Source organism: Miscanthus floridulus, chromosome 1 (genome assembly GCF_019320115.1).
Source record: "Miscanthus floridulus cultivar M001 chromosome 1, ASM1932011v1, whole genome shotgun sequence".
Taxonomy (NCBI): Eukaryota; Viridiplantae; Streptophyta; class Magnoliopsida; order Poales; family Poaceae; genus Miscanthus; species Miscanthus floridulus.
Window position 1 is genome coordinate 96114959 of NC_089580.1, and position 14161 is coordinate 96129119.

General features: G+C 40.4%; 1 protein-coding gene across 3 annotated transcripts; it reads left to right on the plus strand.

The window, feature by feature from the left end:
- Positions 1–5365: 5365 nt before the first annotated feature.
- On the plus strand, positions 5366–12615 carry LOC136538029 (WAT1-related protein At5g64700-like). Of its 3 annotated transcripts, none has more exons than XR_010779188.1 (7): positions 5366–5657; positions 5761–5823; positions 6451–6567; positions 6746–7160; positions 7309–7460; positions 7559–7813; positions 12468–12615. XR_010779188.1 is itself a non-coding variant. In XM_066530013.1 (6 exons), the coding sequence occupies exons 1-6, from the start codon at positions 5485–5487 to the stop codon at positions 7755–7757; spliced, it is 1119 nt and encodes a 372-aa protein (XP_066386110.1). In that variant the 5' UTR covers positions 5366–5484; the 3' UTR covers positions 7758–7917. The 3 variants fall into 3 exon arrangements, 1 of the variants encoding a protein (XP_066386110.1); XR_010779187.1 differs by lacking the exon at positions 12468–12615 and adding an exon at positions 11255–11398; XM_066530013.1 differs by lacking the exon at positions 12468–12615 and having other exon boundaries at positions 7559–7917.
- Positions 12616–14161: the final 1546 nt, after the last annotated feature.

Here is a 14161-nt window from a genome sequence, read left to right on the forward strand (position 1 = left end):
CACTTTGCTACTCTTGATTCACTAATGAGGCTACTCTCTTGGATTCTCAAATCTCAATCACCTCACTAGGACCTTGCTCTTCTTGGCACTCACAAACGTGTTTCTTAGCCGTTGGAATGAGCAAAAGTGACTCCACACATGAGTGGAGCTTCTATTTATAAGATAGCCTAAAAAACGAACCGTTATGTGCTGCTGCGAGGTGACCGGACGCTCCGGTCAGTTCAACTCGCACACCAGTGTTTTAGTGTTGACCCGACGCTGGCAGGGTCCGATCATCACTAACTGGACATGTCCGGTCGTATTTAACCCTCACTAGAACCTTACTATACTCGACCGGATGTTGAACCCCCAGGGTCCGGTCAGTACTGACCGGTCACGTCCGGTCACAGAATTCCTTCTCTGGAACCTTACTGGAGTCGACCGAACATTGATCCTCAGTGTCCGGTCACTCGACCACTCAACGTCCGGTCACACCGAACGCAATCTCCTTGGTCAAATGAACTGACCGAACCCTGCGGCCAGCGTCCGGTCGCACCAGAGCTAGTGTCTGATCAGCATTTGACCCTCCATTCACTTCAAACTCTCGATCATATGTGAATGAAGTTCGCTCCAAAGGATCTTAGGCATATGTAGGAGCTACCTAGTGCTAGTTTTAACAAGTGTACACCACACCTCACTCACTAGACTCATCTAGGTCAAGCTACCCGTCCATACCCCCTTTAATAGTATGGCCAAAGGAAAAACAAAGTCCTAAACTACTCTAAGTGTCTCTCCAACTCCAATCGACACTTAGAACTAGTCATCCTTAACCTTGTCGTCCATCCTTTGAAACCGAAACGATTTCCATTGTAGGGGCATGACCACCTTGATTGCCCAATTGATCTCCATTACCATGACCTAACATAATTGCCTCTGCAAAACACACGTTAGTCATAGTAATCTTGTATTGTCATTGATAACCGAAACCCAACTAGGGGCCTAATGCTTTCATACCTCTTCGGTTGGCAAACTTTTAAAAGACCCCCTCAGTTTTATCTAAATAGAACCCGCCGTCCCTGCAATTTTGTTAAAGAGCCCCTGTATTTCTTTGTTTTCATGCCCACAGTCCTTGTTTCGGTTTAAAGTCTGATTTTATTAATTTAAATTCTAAAATCAAGTTCCATCTATTTACATTTTTGCCACTAATCTTGTTTTAGCCATAAAATCTTTATTTTAACTCCGATTTGATCCGTTCAAGTTGCGTTAGGTTCGTAATTGTGTAATCTACATGTTAATACTACTGTTAAGTATGTTTTCAACTTTTAAAATTTGAGGTTAGATTTAATCTATTATTTTATGAAAGGAAATCTTGTTTAATTCATAACTTCTTCATTTTAGCTTTGATTTTCGTGATCTTCGCGTCTGTGTGTTTGTAGCAAGATGTAGAATCATTTTAAAAACTTTTCATCTTGATTTTTATGCTATTGGTGTACTATTCTAATCTATAGCTTTTGTTTGCTATGCATGATTGCTTCTGGATGCTTGTATGTTGCTGTGATTATTGAGTATAGATGGTGAGCAATTCGTGGGTGATCAAGAGTACTACTTTGACGAGCAGGATTAGCAGGAGCATTTTGTTCAAGGCAAGTATAGCATGGAATTATCCTTGTTTTTTACCAACTTTAATATATTTAATTCATGTTGCATGTGTCACCTTGATAGGGATTCCCTAGAATTAAACTTATACCTTGTCTCCTATGAGATATGCATTGGGTAGCTTTGCTTGTGCTCAATAAAACCATGATCTTGTAACTTGACTAATGGTATATGCAATAAACATTAAAACATGACTTTTTAGCAACATGGAAATAGGGGGCTGGAGTGTTTAGTTACTTTCTAAATGCTTCAGATTCCTCTCTCTAAGGACTTATCTGTAAGTGATTATCCGGGACTTACAGTACACCTGTGAGGGCTACATGGCTCTAGCTTTAGCTCAGTATGAGGATCTTTTTCTAGCTTGTTAGAGGTTACCTTTATTGGCGTAAGAATGGCTTGCCGAATCGGGTATAGGACAACCTCTACTCTTATGTGTATAGCCGTGATGGAATTGTGCCATTCGACAAGGGGGTTCCTATATCTATTTGCCGAGTGAATCTAATGGCCCTAACTTATTAGACGAACCTTTGAAAGGCTTCATAGTGAACCCTGCCCGCTCACCTTGGAAGTGTTTCGGGAGTAATTAACCCGGGCATATGGATATCATGACTCACAGTGAAAGTGTACAACCTCTGCAGAGTGTAAAACTGGTATATCAGCCATACTCATGGTCACGAGCGGCCTTGGAACCTTTATGGAATAGATGATCACTAAGAATTATCCGTTCATGCTATTCATTACTCATGTTTACATTGATCATGTGTTTTACTTTGAGATTGAAACAACTTGTTGCTACTCTTATGCTAAAATTGTGACAACTAAAAGCTGAATGCTGTTAAACCCGTGTCAAGCCTTTTGAGCCTCATGAACCTCATGTTACACTTGTTGAGTACAATACATACTTATGCTTGTTTATTTTCATTATTCAGATATACAATCCCGGATGGGTAACAGATGGCTATGGTAATGACAACTTTTCTGAGGATTACTAGACTTGTGGTCAATCAGTTGACGTCCGTGTGATACGGAGCTTCCGCGAGAGATTTTTCTTTATACTTCCGCTATATTTATGTGAAGACTATGTCTTCTTATTCATGATGTAATAAACACTTGTGATGATACTATTTATAATTTGTCGGCTTATATGTGTGACTGATCTCTAGGCGCACATAAGATTTTGCATCCCATTTTATCCCTAAAATCGGGTGTGACAAGAAGTGTTGTGGATGAAAAACTTCTTGCAAGAGTTGGGACATAAGCAAGAGAAGTACAATCTATTTTTTACAACCAAAGTGCCATTCATCTTGCTAAAAATTCAAGCCTTTATTCTCGAACCAAGCACATTGAGGTGCAGTAACCATTGGGTTTGAGAAGTGATGAGTTCCATGTTGTTGCAACTTGAGAAAATCCATACGAACAAAAATAGTGCAGATATAATGACCAAAGTGAAAAAAAGAGAAGTGCAAGTGTGCAATGAGGTAGCAGGCATGATGGTGCCCCCCTCATGAGTTGGAGGGGGAGATGTGTTGGGAATCCTCCTCATAAGTGGATATTGAAGATAGTAAATGCTCCTAGTGAGCAGGCCCACATGTCATATAGGTGTAGCACAAGGGGGTGGACCAACCTTGTGTGCACCTTTTGTTTGTTTTGCCCTTGCCTTACAAGTGAAGGAAGGGAGAAGTCTCTGGACATCACAAGAGAACATAGCTCCAATTCAGCCCCTACTCTCCTTGTGCGTGAGAGAGGGAAGAAAACCGGAGAAGAAAAAGAGAGGGAGAAGAGTGAGATTAGAGAGAAATTTTACAATAGATCAAGAAGGATTCGTCCCCAAGGTTGTGAAGCATCAGATTCACATCCTTGGTGCCTCTAATCTGAGTTCCACCATCATTTGGTGAGGTCTTTGCACTCCCTAAGTAGCAGCCCCAAATCTGATTGTTGCTATCCAAGATCTGTAGAATCTTGATGTATGGTTGTCTCTAGTGCTGTCTAGAGATGAACTTGTTGTAATCCCACAACCATATAGTGGAAGAAGATTTGGCTGTCTTGGTTTCGTGGTTTTTACCCCAATTTAGGGAGTTTCCATGTTAAGTCTGGTGTCTAATTATTGATGCGAAGTTGGCTGTAACTAGTTGCAACTGCAGTTAGAAGTGACCTACTGCAACTAGTTGTGCTTGATGTTGGTGTTGTTGTGATTAGTTGCAATTGGGTTGATGTGATAACAACTGATTGGGACCAGTTGTGACTGCTGTTATTTCCTCCGTTTATATGTGTGATGCATATGTTTCCTTCCATGAATAGGTGATGATGCTGAACTGATTTTATATTGGGCTGAAATTAAGTGCTTCCGCTATCACTAACAAGGTGTGTTAGTGTGGTTATCCCAACACTTACGAGTAGTGCTTATGGTGGAGGTGGACACCAGAAGGATTTTTTAATACTATATGTACACACATGACACAGGCATTCACTATATTTTACCACTTGTTCAAATGAAATGTTTGATAGCCAACACAGCAAAGTAGGTGTGACTCACCCAGGCAGCAGATCATCATGATCTCGCACTGGCACGATGTAACTCACTAAAATGCCAAAACAGAGCACATGAGATCCTTCTTTAATGAATCGAACTCCACTATAGAATTATATATATTATGAGATTTTTCTTGTTAATCCGGCCGAGATAGCTTTCCTCGATGGTGGAAGGTGACGAGGAAGCATCTAATCGTGACCAGCTGCACACATTTTCTTTATGCAGAATATGGCCAGATTACTGATATATCTCTGTATCAATCTTTACATTGTCTCATGAAAATATATACTCCATTGATCCTAAAAAGTATTTTCGATTTGGCAAATTCTTAAAAAAATATATAAACATATATCATATGAAATAATTAGTAAGTATCATTAATTAAATCCACACACGCTGCACGCACGAAGCTCGATCGAGTCGGTCACAGTTCACTCTCTGCACATCTTCGTCAGGTACATACATATCGTCGAATGGCTGCTACTTAAGAGCGCTATAAGCATACCCCGCGATGCCACGGAAATTGCTGATGATTTGGAATAAAATTACTTAGACAAAGGGATAAACAATTATAAGTTAAAGTTAGTGGATGACGTGGCATGCTGATATGGATAACTAAATGCATGTTAGTGGATGATGTGTGTTGATGAGATGCAGATCATAATTACGAATGCTAGTTGGCTATAAATGCATCTGATAGTGGAATGCTAAGGTGGATAGCTTGCATGTCGAGATTAAACTATACTGGGTCTAGGATTATAAGATACTAGAAGCATACCCCGCGCGTTGCTGCGGGATTTTCTTAAAAATAAATCTGATACTCTATAAACTGTGTATATATCAATGACTTGAATGTTATTTTATTGTATTAGATCTAATAAGAAATCAGTAAGCTAATAGAAGAAAAATCAATAGAATATTTTATTACATTGTAGAGGAATATGTGACAAAACGAATGTAGATGATTTGTATGTTGATAGATTAAAGATTAAAAGTATTGCACGTGATAGAGATGACATTAATATTTTTTTAATTAATAAGGGATGACATGGACATGGTGGAGAATGATGTGGACACCTTTCATGAAGAGAGAACATCCAGTAAGGTTACTTAGTGGGGAATTATGTGAACACCTTGCATGAAAAGAAAAATCATCTAGTGTGGTTTAGCTTTATAAGAGTATATAGATATAGATTATATCAACTTACAGGCGGCATGCATCCAAAAGCACCAAAGGCTGCTCGACTCTCGATCGAGCTACATAAAACCGTCCATTCTCCGTTGGTAACAATTAATAAACTGAAGAAGATCAAACGGAGATGGACGCAAAGACACCATACATACTGGCAAGTATTGTAGTAGCAATCTACACCGGCATGTACGTGATCTCAAAGGCTGCCTTCAACCAGGGAATGAACAGCTTCGTCTTCGTCTTCTACCGCCAGGCTGCTGCATCGCTTCTCCTCCTGCCCGTCGCGCTTCTTCTAGAAAGGTATGTGTTGTGGAAACTAAAAATTCGCAAAGTCTCAAGCTTCTGACATAGTGTATATATATCTTATTAGTTCTTATTACCGAATTGGCTCCTCCCGATCCAGGAAAAATGTGCGATCCATGTCGTTTGGGTTGATCCTGAAGTTGTTTTTCCTTGCCCTAATCGGGTAAGTAAGCAAGTTGATTTACATCTTCTTTGGTTCGTTATTTTCCGGATTCTATTGTTAAACAAGGAACGATTGATTTGCATGTATACTTGCCTTGAATACATCCGTATGTATGTACGGCTGTTTCTGTTTATAGAAAAGTGTCATGACATGGTCGTCATAGTAATATAATTTGTGCACTATATGGTTTAAATTTCAAAATACAGATGTCCAGTTAGTGTAAAATTTCTTTCGCAAAGTTAAGTTATGAATTTGAGAATAATCTAAGGCATTTTTCACTAAAATTTAAACATGTGTATGAAAGATTTGCTCTTTGGTATTTGACTAAAGTGTCTTGAAGAATTGAACCACGGTGATTATTTTTTGTCACGGTGTTATCTACTGACGTGACAGACTGCTACTTTCACGTAACAGTTCAATCTTTTGCTCTTTTGCTTGTATTTCAAGTGATGGAGATCTTTTAGTGGTGTTTCCCAATAACTATATATGTTCTTTGATCAGTGCTACATAGCTAATTTTCCCATAATATTTGACTAGGCGGCATGTATTTTATGCTTCTAGTGATACATGGGACAAGGCAGTTACATCCCTATTATGTATGTACATATATCGCTTTGTCATTTCCAGGAGCACGTTAGGCACGAATCTGTGCAATGCAAGTGTGACGCTCACGTCAGCAACCGTGGCATCGGCAACAGGAAACTCTACACCTGTTATCACCTTCTGCTTGGCACTGGGACTGAGGTAACACTACTCACTACTAAATAGTAATTCACTTGAGCATCAAGTGCACTTCAACCTGAGCTAGGTGTACTAGCTGGAAACATTTTCGATGAACCACGTACGATATCTCTCCAGCCTTCAAAGCCTGATTCGATCATTATTTCTGTCTTAGTAGTGTTGATTTCTGACGACGTGGCAGGATGGAGGTGGTGAAGTTAAGGAGCATCTCTGGCATAACCAAGGTCACCGGCGTAGCACTCTGCCTGGCTGGAGCATTGGTCATCGCCTTGTACACCGGGCCGTCAGTCAGCCCAGTCAACCATCACCGTGCCTTTGGCCGCGGCGCCCATGCTGCTGCCCATGGCTTGAAAGCTCCAAGTCGTGGAACATGGATAATAGGCACGTTCCTGATGCTTCTGTCCAACGTGACATGGTCCCTGTGGATGGTTCTGCAGGCCGGGCTGCTGAAGGAATACCCCAACAAGATCGTCATCACAACCTCCCAGTGTTTGTTCAGCACGATGCAGTCGTTCGTTGTCGCAGCGGTGGCCGAGAGGGACTTCTCTAAATGGGCACTTAAGCTTGACGTCAGCTTGCTCGCCGTTGCTTACACTGTAACGATGGCTTCATTTCGTTTTGTCAATTAAGTATATCCTACTGCCAGTTTAATTTCATGCCAAGAACATTAGCTATTGTACGTATGATACTACAATTTGTTGCGTTTCTTGCTTTATCCACTGATCCATCTTATGGCTCTGACAGGGATTTCTGGTAACTGGAGTATCCTACTACCTGCAAGCTTGGTGCGTGCAGATAAAAGGACCTGTGTTCCTTGCTGTCTGGAACCCACTCTGCTTTGTCCTGACCATATTTTGTTCCTCCTTCTTCCTCGGCGAGATTGTTCACCTCGGCAGGTAAATATATAGTGGTATTTTGCAAGAGCAAGGGAGAGCTGGCTTCGATGATGAAGTTTACTGAACAGTGAATCTTCTTTCGCTTCACTCATTGGCAGCATTGTGGGTGGAATCCTGTTGGTTTGTGGCCTCTATTGTGTGTTATGGGGTAAAACCATGGAGATTCAGTACGTGGAGTTTGGTGACAATACGATCGGTGGTGCGCAAGATGGACGAGAAGAGAAGAATCATCAACAGAAAGTGCTGGATAAGGGACAGCAAGAGGAAGCATCAATAGCAGCACCCGGTCGAGTGTGATCGATTGATTCAATGAAGCTAGCAATCTTTATGTCTGTGGTTCTTACAAATTGCCTGTGAGTCACAATAATTGTTTCAAGAACTTTATAGTTGTCACTTGCCCTTTAAGGACAAAATAACTGAAATCTAGGTGACAGCGAATAGATGTTTTTTTTCCGACTGCTCTAGTACTCCTGCTCTACAAAACTGTAGTATCTTAAAGCAGCTTAATTAAATATCAGTTTTAAAATTATTATCCCGCTTTTTATGAAGAATAGTAGGTCTTTCAAATCTTGGGACAAGATTTCTATAAGGGGGAGGGGCTGTAACACCCCAGTGTTAAGCATGGCATTTGGCACTTGCATTTCGTGAGCACAAGCATTATCCAAGCATTCATGAACATGAGCATATGAAATTTCATCTCATTCTTATACATTATCGCATGAAATGTTGATTATATATATATATATATATGCTTATGCTTGTAATCATGTATGACCAATGTATGAAATGGTTGTAAGGTCACAATAATACCTTAGATACATCTAGGATGGTAAATGGAACAACTTTTGTATTAATGATATGAACCAATTTTGCTTCTAAGTGTTGGGTTACCTTAGAATGCCATTTTCATGTTGCTAGTTTGACCAAAGTTCAACGGTAACTTAGATTGTTTGCATGGCTATGTGACCTAAATAAAAGTTATAGTTCACATCAAGGGTAACAAACTTTATTTAAGGGTCATGAGCTAAATAAGTGCCTAACATGGTCAAATAGAGCTCACAATTTTCAACTTAATGTTGTTTGTAACTTAGAAAATTTCTGTCATGAAGCTGTTTTCAGTTTCAATGTAGCTTATTTTGGAGCCTTATAGTTTGAAAACCATTACGATTTAGACAAAACTCCTTTAAGCAATCTAGTAGTACTCATATAGCTCTACAATTTGTATTAATGAAGTTTTCACTGATTCGCCACGGTTTGGGAGATTTGGAGGTTTTGAAAATCGACTTTCAGACGAACTGAATCGACCCTTGCCAATTCAAATCGCCGGCTGTCGTGGCCGACCGCATCCAAGCCGCTCGCGTCGCGTGGCGGCAGTCCACTGGCGCCGGCCCGCCCTGCCGCGCCAAAAGGTAGAGCCCTCGGCTCTCCGCTCACCCACGCGCTCACTGTCGCTCTCGCTTTCTCTCTCGCCCGTGCGCGTCTCTAGAGCAGAGCAGCACCGCAGCAGAGTCGCCGCCGTGCCTCCACCGTGCTCGAGCACCACCACCGTAGCACCACCGCTCAATCACTTGCGCCTATAGCTCCGCCATCACCTCCTCCACCTCGCCGACCTGCCATTGACTTAGCTCAAACCAAGGTAAAGGCCCACAGGCCGTCGCTGTTGCCGCCATAGCCGCTGTGGGCCGCTGAGCTCCAAGCTCGCCCGTGGCCAGCCCTATTCACCATAGCTCCTACCTTCTTCTCTGTTGGTCCGTCGTCGCCTTAGGTCATAGGCGCTCACGTCGTAGCCTAGTTCACCATTACCATCGCCGTCTCATGAGAACGTGCAACTACACCACGCGCACCCGCCATGGCCGCGAGCTCTAGCTTGCCGTGGCCGACCTTAGCTAGACCCCGTCGGTCCCCTCTAGCACGTGTTTTTGTACCTCCACTAACCCTAGCACCATCATTGAAGATGGAGACTCGTCACCCATCACCGGCTCGTCGAAACAACACCACCGCCGTCCTCTGTGCGCCACTGCGCCGCCATGCACGCGTCCAAGCTTCACCGTCGCCCTAACCTAACCCTAGAGCTCTGCTAGGACCTGCTCATGTTGTAGTCGCGCTCGCCTAGACATGCCGTTGCCGAAGACGATGAGTCCACCACCGCGCACTGCTGCCAAGCCGCCATGCTCGCTAGTGAGGTCGCTCCGGTGATCCGCTGAGCCAGCCAAGGGTACCAGCGGGTGCGCAAGGGTGTAGGGAGCATAACGTCGATGACGCTAGCGTTAGTGACCTCATCGTAGGTGAGTTTGCAGTTGGTCAACCACGTGCTCTGCTCTGATTCCGCTAACGAGTGGGGCCAAGTTGACTACGGAACCCGCATGTCAGCGCCTGAGGGTGTATAGACCGGGTGTACCTAGCATTTGGGGTTTAGTTGGTTTTTGAATTATTGTCACAGATTTGAATATAAACTTCAAAAATTCATATCTAGATCCAAGAGTATCTAAATGGGGTGAACCAATTTTTTTTATTTATCTTGAAGTGTATTATTTGATAAAAAATGAAATCTACTGTTTAGGGTATTTTTCTGGGAGAATTAAATTGAGCAACATAAGTGCTTTTAAATGAGATTATATTTTATAAAATGCATAGCTTGAGGTAGGAAGATGATAAAATTATGATTCTAATTTTGCTGGTCTTGTTTTGACATGCTCTAGCTAGGAAAAATACTAAAACTACAGTAGGCATACTTAAAATATGGTCTTCATATTTAATCCTAATTAATTACTAGTTTCTAGTGAAATAAAATGGGGTAAAAATACATAACCTATGATCATGCAAATTTTTATATAGTATTCTTGTGCTAGGAGGAAAGTAAGAAATATTAAATCTGTTGCTTGACACATTTCAGTATGCTAAACTATTTTTGCTAAACGAAGCATATGTAGCTTGTTATTTTTGTAGAGGTGGCTATACTTATCCAAATGGCACAAAAATTGTACAGTAGTCTATTAGAGTCATTTGTAGGCTACTGTAATTTTCTCAGAATTTATTGAGCACTGGAAATATTTATCCTTTAAATCACCTTATTATATATGGAAATTAATAAATGAATATAAATAAATTAGTTAGACATAACCATGATTTTTCTATGATGGTTATGATGCATATGATCTATTGGTGCTATTAGTTAGGCTTAGAAGTAATTGGTTATGGAAGCTTGTTAATTATTGGTTTATAATTCAACTAGATGGCTGCATGTATAGTTTCTATTGTGGTGGTAAATTCATGATGATAATGAACTTTTCTGTAAAACTTGTTAACAACAAAGTTATAAATAACTTACTTATCTACCTTGTGTTAAATTTTCATAGTCATAGGTCTTATGGTTTGAGAATTACAGCTATTAGAAGTCTGCTGTCAGAAATACTTGTTCTCTGGACAGATCTGAAAGATGGAATTGTTTGGCCCAGATAACTACTGAATCACCTTGAGATGATTAAAATAAAGTTGTAGACAATTTCATAAGATTTCTAGAAAGTCCACAACCATATTATTTAGATATGTATAACTCTAGGTACGATCAAAACAAGTGGCTGTTATCTTGTAGTCTAGAAAATTACTTAGATGAGAATTTGTTTAATTATTAGAGAAGAGATATACACCTACTCAGTAAAAAAAATTATCTTGTTATCACCTTAATGCAATACCGTTGAGAACACTTATGAGGATGCATTTCATCACACCATATCATATCATGCATGTTAGTATATATGCATTCATGATATCTTATTTTATGCTCATGCATATAGGATTATTCGAGGGGGCCACTCTATTAGAATTCAACGAAGAAGAAGAGGAACATTAGGAGGCACCTCAGCCTGTAGCTCTAGAACTCGAGTAGCAAGCTCTTGAGGACCTACCCGAGTGCCTAGATCATCGGCCAACTTCTTTTCTCAAAGGCAAGCCCTAGAGCATTTTTAAGCCTCCCATGTTTTACAAAATATCACTTGAGTCCTTTATGTTTGATGCATTAGGTTATATGAGTTGAATTAGAAACACTTGATGCATAGAACTACCTTGTCTAGATAAATATACTTTTAACCCTGTGTAGGTCTAGGATCGAATATATGCTTAGCCATGCTTAGACCGGTAGAAGTTGGGTGATTTCCTGTCACCTGTGATATATAGGTGGATACCGGAGCACGGTTGTCTATATTTGCTATCGTGGAAAAGAACCATGGGGTAATGTAACTGGAGGTTGGACAGAGTCAATGCGTAGGTTGTCTCATGTGATTGCATCTATGTCAATTAAGGACCATACCGTTGTTAGAACTTCTGTTGAGATTGAATGCATGCCTCTCACATAACTGGTTGGATAACTCATTCTAACCGTGAAGCCAAGTAGCTCAACTCAGGTGATGCCCTGTTCTATTAGAGTGTGCACTCTAGAAGGTAGTAAGGGTGTGCGGGGAGCTAGATGTGAGCCCAAGGGTAGGGTAGTCCTGATTGTCCTGGCAGCTAGTTGTCCCTGGTTGTGCGGCGCTAATCGAACTCGCGAAATGTATACCTGAGTTGTACCAAAGGTGACTGTTGATCTGGTCTGTCTGGATTTGTGTTAGGAATAAATTCCTAGCTGGTTGAAATCAATTCAAATCATCATCTCTCCTGGATAGTGAGAAACTTAGCTAGCTCCAACATCATAGTATCTGGATTATGGAATGATGGTTATGGTGAACTTGGAACTTTTACACCGGCTATGATTACTACTGTATGCTACTAAATGATATACCACATATTGGGCATAGGTTAGTTGTTAATCTAGTGATGAATAGCTATAATTAACTTGATGATCGAATTATAAATGTATAACTAAATTAGTAGTTTTCATGCAAAATGTTATCAAGCTAGCTTCACTTATAAAACCTTGCATGATCCTAGGAGTCACTTTCTTTTTGGTTTATGATGGGTAAATCTAGCTAAGTACCTTCTCGTACTCAGGATTTTATTTTCCACTTGTTGCAGATGGTACATTCTATTATGGCTACTGTAAGAACTGCTTCTATCCTATCGCGAATGAGTAGTAGGGCCCTGAGTAAGGCATCTCTCATTAATTCCCTCTATCATGCTTTTGTGGTTGTGATCATGGACTGGCACTATATTGGAACAATGATGTGAGGTGTTGGTTTTCAAACTTAATTGCTTCTATGACTATTTTATTTGAACATGGTTTGTAATAACTCTTAATCATACTCTGATGTATGATGTTGTATTTGTGAACTGATGTAACATGTGATATGTCTGTTGAATCATGTATGATCTTGGTTGTATGTTGATGATTAATCGAGACCCTTTGTGATACTCGACGGACTACTAGGTTTATATGGGCTCAAGTATGATACTGTGACCGCTTGCGGACTACCATTGTACTTATGCTCTTATAAATTGGACAGTTCTACTATAGCTAGTATCAGAGCAAGATTCAATATTAATTGCCACATGTGTATTTAAAACAAAAGTTTTTGTTTTCCAAAACCAGTTTTTAGAAAGTTATAGCTATATATATAGGTGTTTAAATATAAAGTTTGAATCTAGAGTGTGCCAGTGATCACTTCCTTTATGCTCAGTTAAGGATTTCAGGTGGCTAATTTAGTACTAACTTGGGCTCTTTTACTTTCGTCGTCCATACGATGTGATATTGTATGGATGCCATTCACTTGAGTGGTAATGTATGGATCAAATGCCTCTACGCCCAAGGTAAGATGATGAGTGGCACAATCACAAGATGTGAGCGTGCGGTCTAAGGGGAGAGGTAGCTTTGATACTAAAGTATATATATGTCTCATATATATATGGAGGTATTTAATTGTGGGTTAGCTTTGATACGGCTGTATATGCATATTTATATGTATATATGGATATATTTACTTTTGGGTAGCTTTTATATGGAATTATATATATATATATATATATATATATATATATATATATATATATATATGTGTGTGTGTGTGTGTGTGTGTGTGTGTGTGTGTGTGTGTGTGTGGAAGTATTTAGATTGCAACCTAGAGCCTAGATTTTCATTTCTACATATATATTTATGGGGTTGGGCTAAAATGAAATTCTTGTGTAGGTACGCTAACAGGGAAACGTGTAGCTCGACTAGTTACATTATATATGAGAGAACGTATGTATGCCACCATGTATGCCGTTAGAAGTTTAATTCTCCTAAGTTTGTGAGGATGTATGGAACGTGCATGCATCATGATCATTTTTACATACTTGCATTGTTCCTCCCCTTATAAGTTTCTTATTCGGTTAAGTAACTCTTTTCTATTATAACGTTGTTCTCATGAGAGTTGAACCATTTTGTTGGTATAGATGGCAGCATCAGCTGGGAGTGAGATCTTCTTGGAGATGTTTGGTACCTCTGCCCTACTTTGGAGGATCCTGCATTTTTTGGGGTATGCCGAACCGCCCCTCTATTTCTGGAATGAAGAATACCTAGAGGGACAACCATGGTATGAGGTGTAGCTAACCATACATGCATATACCTAAGCACCCCTATGGCAGGAGTGGAAGACAGATTCTGAAGGGAAAACTCCTTGGGAAGCTACCCAAGTAGTGGCTTTTGAGGTGCTGAGTCAGATATGTTAGCAGCATGAGGACGAGATTTCTATAAGGGGGAGGGGCTGTAACACCCCAATGTTAAGCATGGC

Excerpts from the sequence above, each read along its gene's own strand:
- LOC136538029 (XM_066530013.1), top strand. The coding sequence starts at position 5,485 with ATGGACGCAAAGACACCATACATACTGGCAAGTATTGTAGTAGCAATC. Across the intron at positions 6,568-6,745 it reads TGCTTGGCACTGGGACTGAG|GATGGAGGTGGTGAAGTTAA; the intron begins GTAACACTACTC and ends ACGACGTGGCAG. Across the intron at positions 7,161-7,308 it reads TGCTCGCCGTTGCTTACACT|GGATTTCTGGTAACTGGAGT; the intron begins GTAACGATGGCT and ends TGGCTCTGACAG.